Below are 19,349 nucleotides of genomic sequence, written 5' to 3' on the forward strand. Positions count from 1 at the left end.
TTATATCTTTATCTTGTCATACGATTTTCATCCCAAATGATCAGTTTACCTTCACTATGAAGTACTGCCAAAGGAGTTTTTTTTTTACTGGAGAATACACGGTGGACATACAGACCATATTTTTATATATGATGGATGACAGTACAGTAAAATGTTTCACCTCTGCATGTTCATTTCACTGGAACAGCTCCTCGTGATCTGAAGTACTTTTTTAGTCTTGTGGTCTAAGCCAACCAAGAGGCCAATTGTTTGAACAATTTAAAATGACAGAGACCTTAAAAGTTCTGTGACTATTACTGCAAACTGGAAATAGAAGAAATATCAAAAAAGTCACTGGCTCTCACCCACACCTTGCACTTGCTAACTGCCCCACTCACCTGGACATTTTCCTGAGTGTTTCAGGTATCCAGATGACCTCGTCCACACTTATTCAGTTATTCCAGAATGATCTTGTCATCTCTGTAAAACTCCTTCCAGGGTGGGGCTCTCTCTGGTGCCGTGTTGCTGTATTTGAATTTCCCGCTCACACTTGCTCCTGCTGTTCTTCTGTGGGGTTTGCCATAAAGTTTTATCACCACCTACTGAGCTGGCATGCTGATGTGACCATTGTAAATAAAAGATGGATTCATTAATGGTTGTTTTGTGGACACACATACTTTCTATAACCAGTGGTGGAAGAAGTAGCCTATTCAGATCCTTTGCTTCAGTAACAGTACCAGTACAGCAATGCAGAAGTTCTCCATTACAAGTAAAAGTCCTGCATGAAAAATCCTGAAGTAAATGCACATCAGTATGAAGTATTATCGGCAACATGTAGTTCAAGTATTGAAGTCAAAGTACTGGTTTGGTCTCTGTGAATGATATGATATTAAATATGACCTCATGAGATGATTCATATTGAAGTATCAGTGTGCCAGCAGCATGTTACCCTTGTAGCTGCTGCAGGTGGAGCTAGTCTGACTCACCTTATACACAGTTTTAGAAACAGGGTCACCAGATAAGTGTGACAGGGGATCAGATGATTCATGGGAAAGCAGAAGTTTTTGTAATACACAACGGATCTTTTGTCCTTTTGGATTTGTTTCTCTAGTCTTTGATTTCTGTAGAGATATTGGATCATTCAAACATTTACTGAAATGAAACCATGAACCTTTGATGGTAAAAAATTTCAACTCAGACGTCTAAAATGTGACCCTGACCACAAACTGCTTTTTGTGAGACGTCAGAAGCCAAAAAGGTTGGAAAGCATTGGTTTCATGTTTAACACTGTTGTACATGAAAAGCTTGTTATATTATCCATTGTGTAAAATCTTCCAAATAACTAGTAACTAAAGCTGTCAAATAAATGTAGTAGAGAGGAAGTATAAAGTCACATAAAATGAAAATACTCCACATATCTTCCACATATTTGTACTTCAGTGCAGTACTTGAGTAAATGTACTTAATTACTTTCCAACAACTGTCTCTGACAGCGTTCCATCATGTGTGGTTCTTGTCCTCGTTTGCTTCAGTCTAATAACCACAAAAATGTCACAGTTGCCAATGACACAACCTGCTTGATTTCAAAAAAGTGAAGATATGTTTCATTTGTTCAGCTAGAAATATCAGTCAGTAAACAGCCAGCACACAGACAATCGCTCTTACGTACTGTATGTCCTTCACAAGTATATTTTAATATTCACTGATGTGTCAAATGATATAACAAATGATGCTGACACTTTTGAATGTAAATGGGTATCAGCAGCTTTACAAAGACAGTATTAGGCGACCTCGTGGTGTTAGTGTGTAACAGTCAACAAAAGCTTCATTCTGATACAACACAGTGCTCCAAGGTGACACAAACTGTTCAATAATTCACCAGTTTCTCCACCCTGGAAAACAGAACATATCAAAAGGTACAAGACTTTGATAATAATAATGGCCAGCTTTTCTCAGTTCTGATTGGTCGACTTAACCAAAGCATCCTATTCCAAAGCCCATGGGCATGACAGTAGCACCCACCTCATGTGACAATGGAAACAGCTAAGGGGGCTTTTGACTAAATATTTAGGATAGCCATTCTTCATCCATGCTGGAGGATACAATGGTTGTTAAGTGCAGAGCAGGTATTGACGTAGGAGAGAAACACATCAACAAAAATGTCAGCCCTAACACCTCGGTATCTCATCACTGGATCTGGTGAACAAGTTGCAGTTCTTCAGTTCTTTGGATTCCTTCAGACTTGATGAGGAGAAAACCTGACGGCCCTTGTCCATACAAGTTGGACTGAAGGAACATGGAACACGGTGGCTGCCTGTCTGTTCTGCCCTCTGTCTGTTCTGCCACAGCCTCCTCCCTGGTCCCTGGGGACCCCTGATGCCTCTTCCTCGGCTCCTCCCTCCGTCTCATTTTCCAGATGTTAGGCATCTGCATGCACATGGGAGCACTCATGCACATGAGGGTCGGGATGGGCTGGTCAGGAAAAAAGTCCAAACATGAAGAATCAAATCTTCTCAGGACTGATCCACAGGTGAGGACCTCACACACACAATGAATCGGATGAAGCATTTCTGCAAAACTCGTTCTCTCCCTGTTCTGTCAGACTGATGTAATAAAGATGTGTCACTGAGGTAGGTCGGTCCGTCATGCACAGTTTTTGGAGGAGTGTGGTCCCCTCCTGGATGTGAACTTAATGTAGATGACATTAGTCAAAAAGAAAAAAATCTGCATCAACAAAAAGAAGAAGAAAATTGGCTTTTTAAGCCCCTGGTTCAAACATTTCACCACTTCATCAACAATCATTCACATCATGAATTAATGAGGACGTGTTGTTAATTGTATTTGTTAGTGTCAAATATATTGATGCTGAATGTGTCAGTAAAATATTTGTTTTCCATCTAAATATCTGATGTTGCAGAATAACCTCCACCTGTGGTAACTCCACCATCATTAGTTCACACTGACCCACCTGAACTGACCTTTACCACAGAGCTGCTGCTGGGGGGCTCCCGCCTATTATAGTCAAATCACATCATCTAATTCAGTGTGTGTGTGTGTGTGTGTGTGTGTGTGCTATTCAGACACACTGCTGGTTCTATGGTGATGACTTGTGTCAGAGAAATGCACACAGCCTGTGTTCAAAACTGAGCCTTAAAACCAGCCGTCAGGACTTGTGGAACTTTGTGATGTCACAACAAAGCAGTCACTGGCCCAAGCCCCGCCCACCTGGACCCACCATCCAAACTTTGCAGGATTTGGTTTCTCTGAGTGTTTACCTGAAATCTGATTTATTTTTATTGGATCACTCAGAAAACAGGTTTACTAATATACACCCTGAAAAAAGATCACATTAAAATAGAATAAAAAAGAAAGATAATGAGAATAATACAGAGAAACAAAAGATATTCTCCAAAGATATTTTGCTCTTAACGTATAAAGTGACAGTTTTTCTCTGTGTTCCAAAAAATGACTGTTCAGGGGAGTCAGGAGCTTTCTAACTCACTCAAAACAGTTTGACAAGTTTCCCTCAGAGCCTTTGAGTTTTCACTTTGGGTGTTGGACTTCAAACTTCACTGAGTCATCTGAGGATCAAACCTTAGTGTAAAACACCTGAAGAGTCTCTAACACTGTGAGACATTTGCTCAGAGACGCTGGAGACATCATCTCTAAAAGCTGCTCAGTCTTTACTCCGGGTGCTGGACTTTCTGACGTGATCAGGATCAAACACACCACCTCTAAATGTCTCACCACTTTGAGGCTGTGACAGATTTTCAGTTTTCACTTTGGGTGTTGGACTTCAAATTTCACTGAGTCACCTGAGGATTAAAACCCAGGACCACAAAACCTTTGACAAGTCTTGCAGCAGCTTGAGAGACTGAAACAGAAACAAAATCCAGTTCTTCTCTCTGTTCAACAGAGGCTCTCTCTGCTACACTCAACACAGAGACACTGAGGAACCAGGACTGGCCCAGGACCTCAACCCAAACCCAAACCCAGGATACAGAGGCTGAGTGAAGGTGGTGTTGAAGGTGTGGAGGTGGATCAGTGAGTCAGAGGAGACTCTGTAGAAGGACAGAGAGCCAGCAGGACAGTCCACATACACTGCTACTCTGTGAGAGATAGAGGAGGAGGAGATATCTGTTCTTATATTATTGTGCCAAACATGGTAAAAACCGTCAGAGCAGTTCATACTCCAGGACTGATGGTCCCCTCCAAACACACAGACTTTACTGTTTCCTTTCCTGCTGATTCCTCTGTAACTCACTGATATATGAACCTCTCCTTTCCACTCGACCTCCCAGTAACAGCGACCAGTCAGACCAGTTCCACACAGCAGCTGGTGACACTGGTCAAATCTGTCTAGATGATCAGGATACGACTGATGCTCCTCCACAAGTGTCATCTTCCTGTTGTCGTCAGACAGTTTGATGTTTGTGTTCACTGTGTTTGTGTCGAATGTGAGTTCACAGGAATCTGATGGAGAGAAGGAGACACAGCTGCAGTTATTGATCTATCATCTGATCAGTTATTGACAGTCTGATGATGACTCATGACATCAGTGATGTGACAGTTTGAAGATGGTTGAATGTGCTGCTTTGTTTTCATGAGTCAATGAAAAACACACTTACACTTCCTCAGACCTGGTCTCAACCACTGGACTCCAGCAGGCTCCACCCTGAAAGAGGGAGGGGGGTCAGACCAGCACGTTCTCTGTCAGCATGCAGACATGGACATTACATGGCTCTCATACACACATTGTTTCATGATTGTGTTCAAATGGGGGCTTGTATGTATGGACGCACATTCACAGAGAAACAGGAAGTGGAGTCTTTATCTTGTAATTACACAGAGCAGGGAGGAGACATGGAGAAAAGATTTCATCATTTGTTTTCTCCATTTGATCTCAGTTGTGGTGTGAGACACTTTGAGTCTGTGACTCTGAAGATGCACAAACTAATGTCACAGCAAATAAGATGAAGACACAAAGAGGCTCCTTCATGAAAACTATACAGTTGCTGTAGCTTCACTAGACTTCTTCTGCTCCAGCATTTCAAACCCCATGGTTTGTCCTGTGCTCCGGCGACAGAGCTGACAGCAGCAGCTCGGTTCTGTCCCGGCCCCCAGTCAGATTGTGTGTTAGTTCTCTCTGTTAGTTTGGTCAACTGTGACTTTTGATCAGGCCCAGTGCTGCTGTGAGTATGAAATAGATTTGGGTTTTGTTTTGGGGGATGTAAATAGATGAATTCACTTTCTTGTAAATAGCACTGAAGCTGTAGGGGTGAACTGCCATTTATTTTTGACCTGTTTCCTCCTGTTTTTCTTTAACTTAGGGAGCCAGGCTTAGTTGGTGTCTTTAGTTTCCTTTGTTTTCACCTCGGGTTAGTCAGCACTTTCTGGGAGAGACTTTCTTCTGAGTATAGTTTTGGCCTTGGTTCACCCTGAAGTTGTTGCTTCTAACACTTGTAATAAATGACTTCACTTCCTGACAATACGCTGCTTCCACCGGGGCAGAAACCTCCTTCAGCTTTTATGTTGCGCTCCTATTTCCCCTCTACTGGAGCGAAACATCAAGTGATTTGATTTGGGAAGTGGAAGTGATTTGGGTTCAAACAAGTACTTCCTCAACCTTAGCTGATCTTCGTTGTCATGGTTACAATAATAACAATGAACGTTCATAGATAGAGCCCTTGAAAGAGAGAGTCGCGTCATCTCCGTTCACTCCAATGGACCATGTTTTTGCAGCAATGGTGGATCATGGAGCGTCTCTATAGTTCCAGGAAGTTAGCAGCAAATAGCAGCAGCACAGTGGAGCAACAACAGAATATGCTGTTTGGGACGCACGTTTGAAAGGTTATACTTGTAAAGAATGTGACTGTATATTATTGGTACAGCTGAATGATGTTAACATGTGCATTAAAGCAGTTTAGTGGTTTCCCCACTAAATTAGAAGATTTAGGGACGTTAACAGATAACAGATTAGACTGAGTTACTGGATATGGATAAGGTCAGCAACACACAACATTAGCCAGGAGCAGCCCATTAATTTTAAAATCCGTTCTCAGAAAGTCATTTCATCCAATGCTGTGGAATTGGAGTAACAGGCTTCTAAACGTGAATTTTTGGGGGGTTAGTTAAATATTAGTTAAATATATCAGTGGGGCCTGTGTGAATATCCATTTTGGAGAACAAGCTACTGTTACACAATAATACAGGAGTGCTGAGTGGACCACGGTGAGATTGAAAACAAAACATGGTATGTTTCAAATAAGCCAGCAATAAGGAATCATAGTAAATGCCTATTATACTGCCACATTATATAAGGAATCAGACTTAAAACAGAATGAATGAATACAGAATGTATATTATAAGGACTCATACTGCTGGATTCTGCATCCTGTATGTCAGGGGTGCTACAGGATGAGGAGCAGTGAGGGGACAAATGATGTTGCAGGTGGAGGAGCAGTAACCATGACCTGGATGGCTGAGAATCTTCACAGATGTAGAGTTTGTCGAACCCTTTCTCTCTGTCTTTTTCTTCCTCTCTCAGCACATGAACCAGAGGGGGATTCAGTGGAGCCTGAACATTTTCTGCAGTCAGACAGCACTCTCACTCTGTCTCAACTCCCTGGGTTTTACAAGCCTTTAGTGATGTAAGGTAGCTCCTGCTGACCTGAGCTAAATCCTCAGTGTTCTGACTGAGTGCAGCATCCCCACGCAGCACAATAAACCATGGTCATTCTGACAACAAAAACAGATAAACTTCCCCTGTGAAGGGAAATATTTCAAAATAAAAGCCAGATGATAGAATTACCATTGCCATTCTATAAAGTGTAAAAATATACAAGCACAGAGAGACAGACAGTTTTGTCTATTTAAAGAACAAATTAAATTTTGGGGGTATATCTGAAATATCTAATATGAATTTCTTCCTTTGAAGTCTGAAGTCTGTTGTATGTTGACGTTCTGTCTAGAATAGAGACTATTAATGTGTAAAATAGCTTCATTATACGTAGTTATGGTTACTTTTCTTACGCTCAATAAAGAGGCTAAAAGCTGCAAATATGATTGTGATCAATACAATATCAATTTCAATTTGACAGACTGATTTGTCCACTGTAGGATTAATGTATGGCTGAGGACGGATGAATTTCTGAGTCAAAGTTGTAGCGTCTGCAGCAACCAACTATACTATAACAACTATGAAAAATGTACATGAGCTCTATCATAGGAGAATATTAACGAATTTGATGAAAGGGTGAACAGTTGGGACTGTTGGGTTTTTCTCTGTAACAAAGTAAGGTCTTGACCTTACCCTGTAAAGTGCCTTGAGATAATGTATTTTATGATTTGGCGCTATACAAATAAAATTGAATTGAATTGAATTGAATTGGGTTATGGGGACCTCTGCTGGTCACTGTAGACTATTTGGGAAGAACCTACTGTGCATTTCCACATGTTTATTAATGAGGTTATTAATTAAAGCTGACTGTTGATCTCCTCCACTCTGTTTAATCCCAGTGCAGCACATACACACAACAAGCGCTTTAAATGACGATCAGCTGGTGGAGTGTGTGCGTGCACGCGCATCGGTTATATGCAGGGAATGCTGACATGAAACTGGCTGGGCAAATTAAATGTAACATTAATTTAACACTACAAAATAAGAACAATAATCACACACAATGTATCAGCTCTCCACCAGAACAGAGCAGGAAACTGTCACCAGCTGCAGACAGTGGAAATACAGTGCGCCCATGGGAGAAGAGGGCTGCAGGACGAGCCAAGGCTAACTGGTTAGCAGCAACAAAATTTTCAAATGAAAACAAATAAATAAATTACAGCGCTGTCAAAACTAATAGTCCCTATGAATTAAGAAAAACAGTGTGACTGGTTGTGACACAATTTGTACACAGAGGAAGCATTGTGCTTGAAAAGTTACGAAACACTCCAGAAAGAAGTGTTAATGTTGTGAAAAGATACAGATCACAAGTTCCACTCAGGACTTTCACAATAAAAGCATGTCTTAAAGCAAAGACCTAAGCAAAAATAGATTTTTATCCATCTGCGCTTGCATAATTTTAGATGGTTTTATTGTTGTTGCTCAGTTGTTATTAGTGCATCAACACTGAACAGGTCTCAACAGTGTTACGACCCTAATGCTGTGGGTCTGGTGTGGTTTTGTGTTGTTGCTCTCTCTCCTGCTCAGGTGTGGCCCCTCCTTTTATGAAACGTTTTATTTTGTTACTTCCCCTCATCCCCTGGTTCCTCATCGGGGAGATAACAGTCTCTGGGATTGTTCTGCTAAAGCAAAGAACTTCTGTACAAATCTGTCATCAGCTGTGACAGAGGAAATGTCTCCAGCTCTTCTCCTCTATTAAACAGTGTCTGTCCATACCTGAGAGAGTCCAGTCTCCAGTCTGGATCCTCCAGTCCAGCAAACAGCTGCTTCACTGCTGAGTCTCCTGGATGATTGTAGCTCAGGTCCAGCTCTCTCAGATGGGAGGGGTTGGATCTCAGAGCTGAGGCCAGAGAAGCACAGCCTTCCTCTGTGATCAGACAGCCTGACAGACTGCAGACACACAAAACCACACACAGGAATCCTCTGTCAACACTTGGAGGTCTGTTAAACAGTCATCAGATAAACAGGTTGATGAATCCTGACCTGAGAGTTTCCAGTGTACAGTGTGGACTCTCCAGTCCAGCAGACAGCAGCTTCACTCCTGAATCCTGCAGGTTGTTGTTAGTCAGGTCCAGGTCTCTCAGGCTAGAGGACTGGGAGCTGAGGACTGAGGACAGAGCTTCACAGCTTCTCTCTGAGAGGTTACAGCCACTCAGTCTACAGAGATGATCATAAGAAATTAAAGAAGAGAGGAATTTATTTTCTCTCCTGTTGAACAGATAGAATTGTCTTTATATAATGATGAATAATAATCTACACTTACACAGCTTTGTTGGAGGCTTTGACCACTGGCAGCAGCCTCAGAAGAGCCTCCTCTGAAGCAGAGTATTTCTTCAGGTCAAACATGTCCAGACCTTCTTCTGATGACAGTAAGATGAAGACCAGAGCTGACCACTGAGCAGGAGACAGTTCATCTGTAGAGAGACGTCCTGAACTCAGGAATTGTTGGATCTGCTCCACTAGAGAACGATCATTCAGTTCATTCAGACAGTGGAACAGGTTGATGATTTTCTCTACAGACAGATTCTCACTCATCTTCTCCTTGATGTACTGGACTGTCTCCTGATTGGTCTGTGAGCCACTTCCTGTCTGTGTCATCAGACCTTGTAGAAGAGTCTGATTGGTCTGCAGTGAAAGACCCAGGAGGAAGCGGAGGAACAAGTCCAGGTGTCCATTTGGACTCTGCAAGACCTTGTCCACAGCTCTCTGGAAAAAGTCTTTTTCTGTAGATTGGACTTTTCCTATGTTTACCTTCTTTGATGTTGTTTGTTCCTCTGACATCAGATTGACTCCAGAGTTGATGAAGGTCATGTGGACATGAAGAGCAGCCAGAAACTCCTGAACACTCAGATGGACGAAGCAGAACACCTTGTCCTGGTAGAGCCCTCTCTCCTCTTTAAAGACCTGTGTGAACACTCCTGAGTACACTGAGGCTGCTCTGATATCGATGCCACACTCTGTCAGGTCTGATTCATAGAAGATCAGGTTTCCTTTCTGCAGCTGCTCAAAAGCCAGTTTTCCCAGAGACTCAATCATCTTCCTGGTCTCTGGACTCCAGTGTGGATCTGTCTCAGCTCCTCCATCATACTTGACCTTCTTCAGTTTGGACTGAACCACCAGGAAGTGCATGTACATCTCAGTCAGGGTCATGGGCAGCTCTCCTCCCTCTCTGGTCTTCAACACATCCTCCAGAACTGTAGCAGTGATCCAGCAGAAGACTGGGATGTGGCACATGATGTGGAGGCTTCGTGATGTCTTGATGTGGGAGATGATCTTGCTGGCCTGCTTCTTATCTCTGAGCCTCTTCCTGAAGTACTCCTCCTTCTGTGGGTCAGTGAACCCTCTGACCTCTGTCACCATATCAACACACTCAGGAGGGATCTGATTGGCTGCTGCAGGTCGTGTGGTTATCCAGAGGCGAGCAGAGGGAAGCAGGTTCCCCCTGATGAGGTTGGTCAGCAGCACGTGCACTGAGGTGGACTCTGTCACATCAGTCAGGATCTCAGTGTTGTTGAAGTCCAGAGGAGGTCGACACTCATCCAGACCGTCAAAGATGAACACAACCTGGAACTGATCAAACCTGCAGATTCCTGCTTCTTTGGTTTGAGTGAAGAAGTGATGAACAAGTTCCACCAAGCTGAACTTTTTCTCTTTCAGCACATTCAGCTCTCTGAAGGTGAAGGGAAATGTGAAGTGTATGTCCTGGTTGGCTTTGTCTTCAGCCCAGTCCAGAGTGAACTTCTGTGTTAAGACTGTTTTCCCAATGCCAGCCACTCCCTTTGTCATCACTCTTCTGATTGGTCCATCTCTTCCAGGTGGGGCTTTAAAGATGTCTTCTAGTCTGATGGTTGTTTCTGGTCTGTCTGGTTTCCTGGATGCTGTTTCAATCTGTCTGACCTCATGTTCATCATTGACCTCTCCAGCCCCTCCCTCTGTGATGAAGAGCTCTGTGTAGATCTGATTCAGAAAGGTTGGGTTTCCTGCTTTAGAGATCCCCTCAAACACACACTGGAACTTCTCCTTCAGCTCAGATTTAAGTCGATGTTGACAAACTGCAGGATTTCCTGAATGAAGATAAAAGAAACAAGATTCAGCAAGAAAATATAACATTTTAATTCCCATAAAGAATACATATATGAACATATTTCCCTCATGTGTTGAGACATTAGTAAATGTCTCATTTCTCCATCATGTTGAATCTTTAGAGAAATCCTCTTACTGCTCTGCAGACAGTCAGCCAGCTCCTCCTGCTTCATCCTCCTCAGGAAGTTCACTGTGATCTTCACTAATGCCTCTCTGGTGCTCCTCTGCTCTTCATCCTCACCATCCAACACCTCCTCATCCTCCCTCTGGCTCTCTAAGCATTCTGGGTAATCTGGACCCAGAAGCTTCTGGATCTTCTTCAGCTCGTTCTTCACAAAAGTGACCATGTTCTCCTCCAGCAGCTGGAACAGGAAACTACATGAGTGACAGCATCAAACTAAAACCATGGAGCCAAACATCAGATCCATGTTGGACAGACTGACAATCCACTGGTCTAAAAGTGCAGCATGGAGATGATTGTGAGCAGATGTGAAAGTAGTTGTTGTACATGTACAGACCATGAATATGGAGTCCAGGTGTGTTTGATGCTGCTGGGCAGACTGACCCCTGGGAACCTCTGAGCTCTGCTGGTCCACTCTGTGGAAGAATCATGAAGAATGAGCTCACATTATGTCTGTCCACACAGAGACAGACACAAGCTGAAGGTCCATGAAGTGATGTTTGGATGTGAACAGTGAGTCAGACCACTCCCTGTAGAGGTAAAGGTTTACTAGTCCTGCTGATCCCACTGAGAATCAAAAGCTCAGTCTGCAGCTGTTTGCAGCTTCCAGCTCAGCTCTCACCAACCCTCCATACAGCTCTCCCTCCCTCACTCCACACTGCTGAAGAACCCTGAAGCAAGGCACCTAGACCTTCCAGCTGCTCCAGTGGAGCTGCTCACTGTCTGTTTGTGTCAGACTGGTTGTACTGGGCAGCTCCCAGTATGAAAACAAAAGTGAGTCAACCTCACTGTCTGGTTACTTTTATGTATAAAGTATATGTACATGTATTTTCTCACAGCACACAGAGCTGGTCAGTCGACTGCTCATTGATGAACTTCTTCAGTCCACTTGTTGACTAGAAGTAGTTGTGGTTTGACTTGGCATCACATTATTCACAGCACAGGATACGGGACAAAATGCTGCGTCCTGTATTGAACCAATAGGGGACAATCCCATAATATACGGGATAGGTGGCGACCCTCGTGGGAAACCTCAAGGTAGCCTCCAAGAGGACAGGTGGTTCTTGTGCGTACTATGAAATATAATCCTTTACATCCACCTCCCTCACTGATTGGTCAGCTGTGTGCAGGTGAGAAAGTAGGCGGGGTTTGACTTTCTCTCTTCACACAAACTATTTCTGTCACTTTTCTTGTGAACAACTGAGGTCAACACATGATATTTGTAAAAATGATGATGATGTGATTTTTGTTGGGGCTTGTACCAAACAAACATGTTCCTTTACGTCTGGAGAATATGATTTGTAGGTCGGGGCGTCTCTGTAGCACCACAACACTTATGGTGCTAACGATGCACAACAACGTTGTGACACATTTTACCTTCATCAGAAAAACTGCAGCTCTGGTGATTTGGATGTTGCACTTGGCCATATTGTGATTTGGATCATATTTGGATTGATTGTTCAGCCCTAGTCATCACTGTGAATGTCTTCCAGGACAGACTGTCTGAACTTGGCAGACGTTATCTCCATATTTAAACCACATCACGTCTCCCCCCTCTCTATGATGGCCACAGTTTGACCTCCACCTTCCAGTGTGGACGTTCACAACAGACAGAAACACTCTGATTTCAGACCTGGTCCAACAACACGTTGGACCAAACTGCTTCTTTTCTACAATAACCTCAGTTTTACTGTCAGTTACAGCTTACATCTGATCAGCTGATGGACGTCCTCCTTTAAAGGTAATGATAACATCCTTCGACAGGTGGCTCTTTAAAGACAGACAGCTGGGTTCAGGAGAGTCTGGTCTCTGCTGCTGGATCCTGAAACAACAACACAACTGATTAATGTGCATGTTGAATAAAAACTGATGAAAAATATGTTCAATCTTTGAATAAACACAACAACTCATTTTTAGTGTGAAAAGACTTTGTGTCAGTTTGAAATTCTGACCTTTGATCAACAGATTGTCTGAAATCTAAATGATGGAGCAGTGATGTGAGTGCTGAGCTCTGACATGGAGAAGAGTCATGGACAGTTAGACCCTGTTCAGAGCTGGCATTAAAACCTATTTCAGTTGATCCGACCACAAGTGGACAGCTCTTAGCATGTCAACCACTGTTAATGTTAATGAAGTTCATGTTAGTAACAGCGTACCTCATTGCAGCAGACGTCTGCCCTTTTTTAAAATAAATGATGCGTTCATTTGACCTGTCACTATTCATGGACACACAGCTGGGTTCAGGTACAGGTCCACGTCTAAGTCCAGGTCCAGGTCTAAGTCCAGGTCCAGCAGAGTCTGGTGTGTCCTGCTGCTGCTCTGGGCTTGGACACAGCACACAAACAGCTTTAAGTGTGAATAATGATGGAGCAGTGATGTGAGTGCTGAGCTCTGACCTGGAGAAGAGTCATGGACAGTTAGAGATCCTCATCTCACCTCTGAGCTCTGGTCTGGCTCTCATGGTCCCCACACAGAGTGGTTTTAGAGGGAGGGGCTCCCTCCTCTCTGTCCTCACACTGAGCCATGCTGCTGAGTTCACATCCGCATCAGCTCACACACACTTTCTACCTTCATGTGGAGACAAACACAAATCATTCATCTGCACATCAACTGAAATTAACATCATTTCTCCTGTAAAAATATCAGCTGCTCCTCCACTGACTGACTCTTCTTCTCTGGTTCATATCAGTGTCAGCTGTATTCAGTCAGCAGTGTGAGGAAGAGGAAGCTGCTGTACTTCTACTACCAGTCCACTAGATGGAGTCATGAAGCTGCAGCCCAGCTCACACACGATGGACCAACATTGACATCCACTGACACACAGAAGGACTGAGATCAACTGATTGGATCTGACATTGATCCAACAATATGGAATCAATAATCAATAAAGTCTCAGTAAAGTCCTGACATCAACATGACATGTTCAGTACTGATCAGTGATAGGGAGCAATAGTCAGTATTGATCAGTGATATGGAGTAATAGTCAGTATTGATCAGGCACGTGCACAGATAGACTTTTTCTTTCTAATTGCATATCCAGGTTTTTAAATTTGGCCCGTGGCATCAGTTCTCATCTAAATGCCTCTTGTCCAACAACTGTGTTTGAGTTCCGTTTCTGCGAGACACATGAGCCCCTGCCCCTCCCTCCTCTGCTCCCTCATTACAGCCTCCACAGTTACAGGTGAGAGCTCTGTGGGAACTAAGCTGAAAATTCTACAAAAAATAAGCAGAACATCACGTTTAACTATGAACACTTTACTTAACAACTGCACATCATGAATTGACAACACACAACACTGCACTGTTCCTTTCACTTGTGCCAGTGCCCATTTCTTTCTCTCTATCTCTGGATTTTACAACACTGCTTTCTGGCACTTTGAACTCTTGTCAGAACATCACTGCCACTTTGTGACATGTATTAGTCACTGTACATAAATTGTAACTCCTCTTACAAAGAAATAATTTCGCATCTTTAATATCCAACCTTTATAATTATGGTTGAACCATATGAGTTACTGTATCAATGAATTAACGATACAATAAGCTCTCCATAGCAGCACTTCTCACTGACCTGCCTTCACTGGTGACAACCAGGTAACGAGAGTGTTGGTCATCCTACTGTTTGTCACTGTTGTGAAATTAAACTATTAAATGTGGCTCATTACAGACAGTCTAGGTAAGGCAATAGTCCTAAAATAAGCCTAACAACAAGACTAGCCAAAACATATATGGACCTATGGTCAAATGTTGACTTTATTACCTGGACATCATCTGACAAAATTGTCAAACACATAAATAGAAGACAAAGACTGAGCTGTGACTTCGACTGTATTCACTGATAAAACACTCGCTAAGAGAGAAAGTTAAAAGAGACACAATATCTTTCTTATTGTATCTCTCACGCAGAGCACAGCCTCAGTCTGGATCCACTCCAGTTTTCAACTACAGATTCTACTCAGACAGTATCCAGGGCCTTTATTTACCCCCTTTTTCACTGGACGGGAAAGAAAAACCTTGTGTGGATTGTGTGGATGGACGTTACACGGCTTAGAGAAGGTAAGAACCAAATATATTTACATCTACCGGATGGTAAACGCTGTATGAAGTTGTGATAAATCATGGGGTGTAAAACAACTGAGCTGTTATTGACGCTGGTTGAGGCAGGCTGTTCATTAAAGTTAAAGTCATTCACGTTTGCTGGCAAGGAGTGGCTGCTTGAAGCAAAAGTTAACCAGTGGCAACGTATCGGCCAAACATTAAGTATAAATGTTTTTAAATGTATTAAGGTGAGGTGGATTCATGTTAACGTTGATGGTGAGTTTTTTTGTCCAATGTAAAACTGTGCAACAATGTGGGGGAGGGGTGGTGGTGTCTCCCTTTAATCAGGCTTATACTCTCCTGTGTTAGCTTCTCTGCATTGGCTCCCTGTAAACTCCAGGATAGAATTTAAAATCCTCCTCCTCACCTACAAAGCCATTAATGGTCAGGCACCATCGTACCTTGGAGAGCTTATAGTTCCCTATTTTCCCAATAGGACACTTCGCTCTCTAAATGCAGGTCAACTTGTGGTTCCCAGAGTTTCTAAGAGCAGAATGGGGGGCAGAGCCTTCAGCTATCAGGCTCCTCTCCTGTGGAACCAGCTCCCATTGTGGGTTCGGGAGGCAGACCCCCTCTCTACCTTTAAGATCAGGCTTAAAACTGTCCTGTTTAGTAAAGCTTATAGTTAGGGCTGGCTCGGGTATGTCCTGACCCATCCCTTAGTTATGCTGCTATAGAGCTAGACTGCTGGGGGATTCCCATGATTCACTGGGCTCTCTCTCTCTCTCTCTCTCCCTCTCTCTCTCTCTCTCTCGACTACTTTATGGCATTAACTTTGTATTTTTTTCTCTCCCGTAGTTTGTGCTTCTCCTCTCTCTCCCTCTCTCTGTCCTCATTCTGCAGGTCTCTCTGCCTCTGGAGCAGCAGGATCCAGATCCACCACTACTCATCTTTACTATTAACCACTGTTACCTGTCATTATTATTGATAACACCATTACCTACACAGCTGTTCCTGGTCTCTCTCTCTCTCTCTCTTCTCTCCCCTCTCCTCCCCCTCCCCCTCTTTTATATCTCCCCCTAAACCCAACCGGTCGAGGCAGACGGCCGCCCACCCTGAGCCCGGTTCTGTTGGAGGTTTCTTCCTGTTAAAGCGAGTTTTTCCTCCCCCCCTGTCGCCAAGCGCTTGCTCTTTGTGGGAACTGTTGGGTTTTTCTCTGTAACAAAGTAAGGTCTTGACCTTACCCTGTAAAGTGCCTTGAGATAATGTATATTATGATTTGGCGCTATACAAATAAAATTGAATTGAATTGAATTGAAACGCTCCTCCTGCTTTAATAAAGGAGATCTGCATGGAAAAGCTGATGAATGAAAAGCCCATCTCCTTCTCCATTCCCATAAATATATGGTCTGTCATTATGGAAAATAAGAGGACTTACTCTGCTCCCCTGAGGAGTTCCATTTTCAACAACACATTTCCTTCACTGTTTTTTCCAATTCTAACTTGTATTGATCTTCTTTACAAAGTCTTTAATCCATCCATATGTTCTCCCCTTGATATCTGACTGAGAGAGTTTGATTAATAATCCTTCTCCCCATATGCACGTGCACAGGTAGACCTCAGGTGATGCTCAAGCACCTGCCCTTTAGGCCTCTGACCAGATGACAACCCTTATTTCTTTTTCTAATTTTATATTGAAGTTATTAAATGTGGCTTGTGCCCTCAGTTCTCATCAGAAAGCTGTTGAACTGACTGACGACTCCCTCTGAGTTCTGTTTCTCCAAACCCATGAGCCCCTGCCCTTCCCTCTTCAGCTCCCCTCATCACAGCCTCAGTCTGAGAGGGAAACACTGACTGTGAGCTCACACACACAAGAGTCAGGACAAACAAGCTGCTCAAGAGACACACACACACACACACACACACACACACACAGGTTTTCCTCTCAGTGTCTCTGTGTGGACAGAAGTTCTCTGTGACTCTTCTTCCCTCCACAGTCCACAGGGACAAACTGACTCAGAGACTTTGACAGTAAAATAATAATCATGTTGTGTTAACACTCACCTGCCTCAGCCTTCAGTTTCCCTCCTTCTGCTCCGTCCACTTCAAATGGAGTCTGAGCTCACTGAACACTTTCACTTTCAGCTGCTCCTCCCCTCTGCAGTTACAGGAAGTCACATGACTTTCCGGTCTAACAAGCAGCAGCAGTTGCAAATATGAAGGTCCATAGAAAACTGTCCAATCACTTGAAATAAATAACAGTTTAAAAACATGTTAAAATGATTAGATGGATACAGGTTGAAGTAGGACCAGTAAACACTTTGGACTTAATAACTACTTTTGCAAAATTAATTTAAGTTTAATATCATATGTCATGTGTCTTTCACATCTGGATAATTGACCAGAGGCCACTGTTTACAACAGTATAATACTGTAACATACTGTTCAATATTCATCCCTCACATGTGAACTCACAGTTACTGAGGACGACTCTTTTGAGTTTCTTTAACCTGCAAGTCAGAGAACTTTCCAACAGTTCATAAGTCTGTTGTTTTGTATCAACCAGTGCTCTTTTTTTTCTTTTTTATTGTTTGCTTGGTTTACAGGAGCTCATCGTTGGTGATTGAGGATATCAGCCAAACTCTGCAGTCGTCCTCTCTCACTGGTCACGCCTTCTTTCTCCTCTCTCTTTCTACCTGCCACTTTTGCTGTCATGCATTTCACATTTACTGCAAAAGGAAGTTGAGCTCCACAATGTTACTGTGGAACACGTATATATCCTCCTTCCAACTTCCCTGTTTCCTGTTTAAACTGCAGTTTCAGTTCCTGTAATCCTTGTGGCAAAGCTTCATTTCTCCATTTAAGGATAATGTCAGGAATATTTTTCACTCCTTTCTTCTCTTTGCTCGTGTTGTAAACTGACAAACAACTGATGGGAAACATCAGACTCCAAGAGTCAGGAGTAGGTTCGTCATGTCATGTGACTGACAGGCATCAGCTTGAGTGATCATTGCAAGCTGACAGAGCAGGGGGAAGTAGAACTAAAACTAACCTCCATGACTGAACATAACAGGATCACCTTAAAATCTTCCTTAAAATAACATGATGATTACTGAATGTTGTATTATTTGAGCTTTGAGGTGAAATAAATTCAGTGGGGGTTGTTGTGTGTGAAATAATCAGCTGCAGCTTGTTTCATTAAGTCATTTTCTACAGGGACATTGTAGACAAAGAGACTGTCAGATGAAATCAGTGGCTCTCAGTCCTGAAACAGTCGCCCATGCAGCGTGTGAGCTGGGCTGCTCTTCACTTCACTGCAGCTTCATGACTCCATCTAGTGGACTGATGGTAGAAGTACAGCAGCTGATGGCCGCTTCCTCCTCCTCACACTGCTGTCTGACTGAATTCAGCTGACCCTGATATGAATCCAGCAGCATGGCTCAGTGTGAGGACAGAGAGGAGGGGGCCCCTCCCTCTAAAACCACTCTGTGTGGGGGCCATGAGAGCCAGACCAGAGCTCAGAGGTGAGATGAGGATCTCTAACTGTCCATGACTCTTCTCCATGTCAGAGCTCAGCACTCACATCACTGCTCCATCATTATTCACACTTAAAGCTGTTTGTGTGCTGTGTTGAAGCCCAGAGCAGCAGCAGCAGCAGGACACACCAGACTCTGCTGGACCTGGACCTGGACCTGGATCCAGCTGTGGTTTAAATATGGAGACAACTTCTCTCATGTTCAGTCTCTGCTGGAGGACATTCATAGTGTCGACCTAAGTTGTTCACATGAAAAGTGACAGAAATAATCTGAGTGGAGAGAGAAGTTCAAATCCCGCCTACTTACTAACCTGTACACAGCCGACCAATCACTGAGGGAGGTGGGAGTTTCAGACACTGTTTGACCACCTGACAAACACCTCTGATGGAGTGAACTGATCCTTTAAAATGCTCCTGATTAGTTTTTCAAGGGACAAACGCTGGGACTGCTTTTGGATCTGCTGATAAGACTATTACAAGTTCTTATAGTACATCCATCGCTCTCATTGCCCAAAGGCAGGATGGGAGTGACACTACTGCGCAGTCTCTATGGGCCACATAACGCGGAAGTAACCCGGAAGCCATTTTTAGATCCGGTTTGCTGTTCTTGTAACACATCCATGGTATTTATACATCCATGGTTTTCCACCCACTGCCCCCCCCACACAAGCCTCCCTGGGCTCCTCCTGGTTGAAGTTTAGTTTCTCTTCTAACGAACACTGAGACGCTGATTATTTTCTCCACCTGAAGGTGATGTGAGGAGTTTTCTTAATGTTTGAGTCGTTAGCACCTGTAATGACCTGAGTTCCAGCAGAAACAGTGGAAGTTATCGTGTTATTATGACTCAGTAACAG

The 19,349-nt window shown here is 43.3% G+C and overlaps 2 protein-coding genes across 12 annotated transcripts in view; one reads left to right on the top strand and one right to left on the bottom strand.

The window, feature by feature from the left end:
* The window catches only part of LOC139612045 (NACHT, LRR and PYD domains-containing protein 12-like), a 606,901-nt gene that overhangs the window by 143,489 nt on the left and 444,063 nt on the right, over positions 1-19,349 (top strand). The gene's annotated exons all lie outside the window — the stretch shown is intronic.
* Positions 1-19,349, bottom strand: part of LOC139612046 (NACHT, LRR and PYD domains-containing protein 12-like) — a 286,486-nt gene that overhangs the window by 80,803 nt on the left and 186,334 nt on the right. Inside the window, exons 4-11 of one of the 9 annotated variants that reach the window (XM_071467180.1) lie at positions 12,631-12,744; positions 11,260-11,338; positions 10,878-11,103; positions 8,922-10,722; positions 8,642-8,815; positions 8,375-8,548; positions 4,608-4,654; positions 1,655-4,452 (exon numbers count right to left, since the gene is read on the bottom strand). The exons of 7 other annotated variants lie outside the window; for them this stretch is intronic. In XM_071467180.1, coding sequence (XP_071323281.1) covers positions 3,914-4,452; positions 4,608-4,654; positions 8,375-8,548; positions 8,642-8,815; positions 8,922-10,722; positions 10,878-11,103; positions 11,260-11,338; positions 12,631-12,744 — 3,154 coding nt within the window. In that variant the 3' untranslated portion in view covers positions 1,655-3,913. Of the gene's footprint in view, positions 1-1,654; positions 4,453-4,607; positions 4,655-8,374; positions 8,549-8,641; positions 8,816-8,921; positions 10,723-10,877; positions 11,104-11,259; positions 11,339-12,630; positions 12,745-19,349 lie in introns of those variants that run through there. One more of the 9 variants, XM_071467183.1, reaches the window with a different exon arrangement.

This window comes from Trachinotus anak, unplaced genomic scaffold (genome assembly GCF_046630095.1).
Source record: "Trachinotus anak isolate AG129_WGS33_773 ecotype Australia unplaced genomic scaffold, CSIRO_AGI_Tana_v1 ptg000030c, whole genome shotgun sequence".
Taxonomy (NCBI): domain Eukaryota; kingdom Metazoa; phylum Chordata; class Actinopteri; order Carangiformes; family Carangidae; genus Trachinotus; species Trachinotus anak.